The following is a 6,000-nucleotide window of genomic DNA, read 5'->3' on the forward strand; positions in this document are numbered from 1 at the left end:
CTGCGAGAGAGGAAGGGATTCTGAAGAGGACGCACCAAAGTGGCCGCCATCTTCAATATCTCCAAAATCTGTGCCCAGAGCTTCTGTTTCTGAGCCTTGAAAAGAGGAGACTGAGAGGGGACATGATCGAAACATTCAAGATAATGAAAGGCATAGACTTAGTAGATAAAGACAGGTTGTTCACTCTCTCCAAGGTAGAGAGAACGAGAGGGCACTCTCTAAAGTTAAAAGGGGATAGATTCCGTACAAACGTAAGGAAGTTTTTCTTCACCCAGAGAGTAGTAGAAAACTGGAATGCTCTTCTGGAGGCTGTTATAGGGGAAAACACCCTCTAGGGATTCAAGACAAAGTTAAACAAGTTCCTGCTGAACCAGAACGTACGCAGGTAAGGCTAGACTCAGTTAGGGCACTGGTCTTTGACCTAAGGGCCGCTGTGTAAGCGGACTTCTGGGCACGATGGACCACCGGTCTGACCCAGCAGCAGCAATTCTTGTTCTTAGGCTGCGGAGAGTCTGTCTCGTGGTGGACAGATGAAGCCAAAGTACAAAGCACCAAAAACAAATGTGGCCCCCCAGCAGGCTAGCTGAGCGTATAATCACCTGCTTCTATGAAGGACAGGCTGAACCAGTATTTACTGCCCCCCGCCCAAGTGTGCCACGTGGCACAAAAACTCTCTAAAGGCAGCAATTTTTTGCACAAATTTCATATGAATCCATACTAGGAGACCCTAAGGACTCCATTCCAGCAGTTTTCCTAGCAATATTTTGAATTTTAAAGAAGCAGAGAAAAGTTGAAAAAAAGATCGTTAAAAACCCAAGATGGCCACCAGACCCGAATTCGCACCAAAAATGTGCTAAAAACGGCACTTCCTGAAATGAAAAAAATTACAAAAATAACATATTTCAGGTGGGGGGAGGGGAACACAGAGGGACACTAGGAAATCTTCAAAACCCCTGGAAAATAATTTTTTAAAGATTGATGTTGGAGCCTATTAGCTCCTCTGTACCCAGATATACCAGACACAGAGCTGCTGCAGCTGCTTCCAGCCTTTTCAATGGCCAGTTCAGAATTCACTTCTACACTGCTGGAAATGCATCCTTGAAGCTGATCTTCGGGCTGCCAGTTAAACACCACTGCCAGTCAGACTCCATTTCCTGTGGACCACCGGACGTGCCCCTGAAGAGGCGGAAACGCAAAAACGCAGCCAGTGCACTACGGAACACTGCTGAGCCCCCTAAGTGTGCTACACAGTCTGCGCTCAATTAGGTCAGGGACAGCCCTGAGCTCCAAGGAAGACTAACAGGTACCCCGAAGGTATCAGCCTGTCAGCTACAGACCGAAGTCTGTGAATTCTCAAGCAGGCAGAACTTCAAATCCATTTCAACCAGGAAAATACCAGAGAAAGGGACGAAACTACATGTTTGCAGAAGAAAAGACTGCTAGAGGGCACTAAACTAGCCTGTGAAGTACACTAGAGGCAGAGTGAAAAACCTGAAATGGATTTCTTCTGCAGCTCATGCGAGTAAGGGGAAATAATCCTATGGTCTAGAACAGGGCTGCCCAATTCCGGTCCTCGAGATCTACTGGCAGGCCAGGTTTTCAGGATATCCACAATGAACATGCATGAGAGAGATATGAATACCAAGAAGGGAGTGCAGGCAAATCTCTCTCATGCGTATTCATTGTGAACCTGGCCTGCCAGTAGATCTTAAGGACTGGAATTGGGCAGCCCTGATCTAAAATATCTCACCTTTTGCACTGGAAATGGTGATTCGGTATAGGATGGACTGGGGTGGGCATCAATGGGAACTCCACTAATTTGGAACATGAGGATGTTACTGGCAAGACTTTATAGTAGATATCCTGCAAACAACGGGATGGTTGGATGGGCTGGAGTGAGCTTGGATGGCAACTTCAGTATTTGAAACCCTAGCACAATAAAGAAAAATGGGGAAACCCAATGATCCACCGATGAAAACAAAAACAAAAACTGTTTGCCAAAACAAGGACCGTGTAGGGTCCGGTTGGATTTTTATCACAGTATTTTTTATCATTGTACTTTTTTCATTGAAATTTCATGGTTTTATATGTCAGTGTTTAATAAATTATCTCCCGAACATCTGAATCCACAGTTTTTGTTTTCAAACCTAGCACAATACCAGACTCTACAGTCTATGGCCCAGAAATATCAAAGAAGAGACAAGTTAATTTAATCATGTATTTTTAAATGAGTATAACTTATGGGCAGACTGAACGGACCATTCAGGTCTTTATCTGCCGTCATTTACTATGTTACTATGTAATTTTAGTTAATTTAGATGTTAATATTCATTTAATTCAATGAAATCACATTTAATGAAAAATAGCAATTCAGAATTTCTCATATTGCATAACACTCACAAGTTGTGACAACAACATCAGAGCATCAAAATTAAACCCCTAAACAACCTGGGAGTGTGTGGCACAATGGTTAGATCTACAGCCTTAGCACCCTGAGGTTGTGACCCAGAGCAAGTCACTTAGGGCTAGATTCACTAAGCAAAGCAATCATGTACCAATCGATTTGCAACCACTAACCTTCACTAAACAATTTCTACAACACGAATTGGGCTTGCCAAATAGAAAAGAAGCGACTGCTGAAGACCATTTGCTTCTATCCTTGGCGACTCTCCTGCCCTTTAAAACCATGGTCTCACAATTCTTTTAGCAGAATATATAAAAAAGGAACTCCCTCCTGCCATCACAAACTCGGCCGGGCCAGGCCCAGCCCACCTCCCTCCCCGTACCTTTAGCTAGACCGGCCGGCCTTCCCCATACCTTTAAAAACACTGGAAGTAGGAGGGGTGCTCAGTGGTATATATAATAAATAAAAATTAACCTACTGTACTGTATGTGCTCAAAATCTAAGCAATGTATATCAAAAGAAACACAACTGATTGCTTACCTCTTTGATGTGAAATCACTTACACCCCCAATACCCCGGCCGCCTTTTACAAAGCAGCAATAATTGCTGATGCACGGCAAATGCTTCGATGTCCATTAAATCCCTATGGGCGTCGCAGCGATTACGGCTTTGTAAATGGAGCCCTAAAAAAGTCATTCCTAACCAGGAAATAAACAAAATTAGTACACACATAGTACCAGTAAATTAAAGAATGTTTGTAAATATCATATGTTGCAGGATTAAATAAGTTGAATAAAGTTCTGCGATCTCAAGAAAAATTTTGGCTGCTAATGTAAGTAACCACTTAGTCTACCCAATGATTAAGCTGCTCCTCCCAAGTCCTTCTAAAAGCAACTGGGGTTATGGAATCCATGAAAAGTTCATGCTGATCCTACAACTGCCCATAATACGTACTCAGATGTGGAAGGTATCATTTTCCTGAGCTGCCTACCTTTCATAAAGGTGGTTGATAAATCCCAATAAATAAACCAAGATACAGTCCTGTCACCTTTTGCTCCATCCAAGAATACTTTACATGCAGAACACAAAGCCACAAAACAGGAGGAGACGGAGGACAGAAAATTATTTAGGCATACTCCAACTCCTTTAAATAAAACACACTACAGAATACCCCAAAATTCCCTACAATCAAAGTACAGCAGTCTCAAACTCGCAGCTTACAGGCCGCATGCAGCCCCCCAGGTACTATTTTGCAGCGCGCGGTCTGGCCAGCTCCCTTGCCGAAGTCATTTTTCAGTTCAAAGTCATGGGCAGCGGCGGATTGCACAAGGAGCCGCTGCCGCCGCCTTGAACTGAAAAATGACTTCAGCAAGGGAGCCTGCCAGAAACGAGGAAGAGAAATGCTGCTGCCGCTGCTGCACAGGGAAAGGGGGAGGAGAAAGCACAGAAAAATAGTCACCAGACAACAAAGGTAGGGAAAATTATTTTATTTTCAATATAGTGATTGAAATGTGTCAGTTCTGAGATAGGAAAGATGTTAAACTTTAACTGTGAGGGCTGCCGAAAAAATAATAGTTAATGTCTTATGAAAGAAATGACAATAAAACTCTTTATAGTTTATAAATCTTTACCTCATGCAAAATTGTCATTTCTTTCATAAGACATTAACTATTTTTTTTCGGCAGCCCTCCAAGTACCTACAAATCCAAAATGTGGCCCTGCAAAGGGTTTGAGTTTGAGACCACTGAGTATATTCCAACACTTTCTTATTGATCCCACAACACTCACATTTCCTAATACCCATCCCCAAAACAGTCCACTAAAACCCGTTCAAACCTCAGAATAACCACCACACTCTAAAGCAGGGGTGGGCAACGAGGGCCACAATCCAGTTGGGTTTTTAGGATTTCCCCAAAGAATATGCATGAGATCCATTTGCATACAATGCAAATAGATCTCATGCATATTCATTGGGGAAATCGTTGCCCACCCCTGCTCTAAAGTATTCCATACATTTCAAAATACTCAACATAGTAAAAATGTCATTAAATCAAAATGTATGCCCATATAAGTTTCATAAAAGATTTGATGAGCTACGTCAGTGGTTCCCAAACCCTGTCCTGGGGGACCCCCAGCCAGTCGGGTTTTTAAGATATCCCTAATGAATATGCATGAGAGAGATTTGCATATAATGGAAGTGACAGGTATGCAAATCTCTCTCATGCATATTCATTAGGGATATCTTGAAAACCCGACTGGCTGGGGGTCCCCCAGGACAGGGTTTGGGAACCACTAAGCTACGTCAACATAGCTAACTACAAAGTGGTTCCCAACCCTGTCCTGGAGGATCACCAGGCCAATCGGGTTTTCAGGCTAGCCCTAATGAATGTGCATTGAGTTGATTTGCATGCCTGTCACTTCCATTATATGCAAAACTCTCTCATGTACATTTATTAGGGCTAGCCTGAAAACCCGATTGGCCTGGTGGTCCTCCAGGACAGGGTTGGGAACTACTGAACTACCCCCACACTGAATACAGCATAGTCCAATATATTGAACACATCCCTGCTGCACATCCAAATCCCACATAACACAGGTTCATTGCTGTCATGGTATGGAAAAACGAACACGTTTTGGAGAAACAGCCATGACACGACATAACACAGCAAACCTCGCTCCGCATAAAACAGTTCTTCAATCGAGCAACCTACTCACCAAATACTGGCTATTCCGATGCATCCAGAACTCATCACTACCATCCTCCACTATGTTCATATCTAATCAACACAGAATATGCAACCAGACGTCACATAATTGAGCCTATTCCCAGCAAGCCCAATTTCGTTTTCCAAGACCCCCGACAAAACCAGTGAGCTTCTACAAGCAGAATCTCTAGAATGGCCTAAGCAAGATGTGGAAATAAGGATTCATTGAAGGCAGAGACTCCTCCCCCACCTTCCATTCATTTGGGGTGACTTCATCCTTTGCAGAGATTTAAGAGCTCTCAGTGCAGAATGAAACAAAGGGCTTTGATGGGGCCGACGAGGAAGATCCCCCCCGTTTCAATCAAAGGAGAGAAAAGCACCCACTCCCCCCCCCTTTCCCTGAAGCTCCTACCTCTCAGGGACAAAGGAAAATGGTCTTCATTCCAACAATAAGGAAACCCCGGCCGAAGAACTGTCTCTTTTAGAGACTCCCCAGTTCTGCGCCTTGGAGCCAGGAAGGGTTTTCACAGTCACTTGCGGAGGTGCGGCGAACAAGAGAAAAGCATCCACACGCCATGTGTGGAAGGTAGAGAGAAAGAAGTCCATTGCACACCCTAGTGTTCACAGCCTGAACCCGCACTCTTTCAGCTTGACGGCGAAGTCTGCTCATATCCTGATTGATCTCGAGCTTTGCTCATATTCTCCAGGAGCTTTTGATTACCAAAAGCTAGTCAAAATGTGTATTAAATTATATTACACTAGTGTTTAAGCCCCTTACATTAACGGCTGCTAGAATATGGCTGGCTGTCTTTCTTTCTTTCTCTTTCCCTCCTGCTGTCTGTCTCTCTCCCTGGCCCGCTGTCTGTCTTTCTGTCTGTCTCTCCCTGGCCA

At 43.8% G+C, this 6,000-nt stretch overlaps 1 protein-coding gene across 3 annotated transcripts in view; it reads right to left on the reverse strand.

The window, feature by feature from the left end:
- The window catches only part of SPTBN2 (spectrin beta, non-erythrocytic 2), a 293,681-nt gene extending 288,018 nt beyond the window's left edge, over positions 1–5,663 (reverse strand). For 2 of the 3 annotated variants that reach the window (XR_004540403.1, XM_033955664.1), the window contains exon 1: positions 5,120–5,343. Coding sequence is in view for 1 of the 3 variants with exons in the window: in XM_033955664.1 (XP_033811555.1) it covers positions 5,120–5,179 (60 nt within the window). In the remaining 2 variants the exon portion in view is untranslated. Of the gene's footprint in view, positions 1–5,119; positions 5,344–5,521 lie in introns of those variants that run through there. The other variant, XM_033955666.1, reaches the window with a different exon arrangement.
- Positions 5,664–6,000: the final 337 nt, after the last annotated feature.

This window comes from Geotrypetes seraphini, chromosome 8 (genome assembly GCF_902459505.1).
Source record: "Geotrypetes seraphini chromosome 8, aGeoSer1.1, whole genome shotgun sequence".
Lineage (NCBI taxonomy): Eukaryota > Metazoa > Chordata > Amphibia > Gymnophiona > Dermophiidae > Geotrypetes > Geotrypetes seraphini.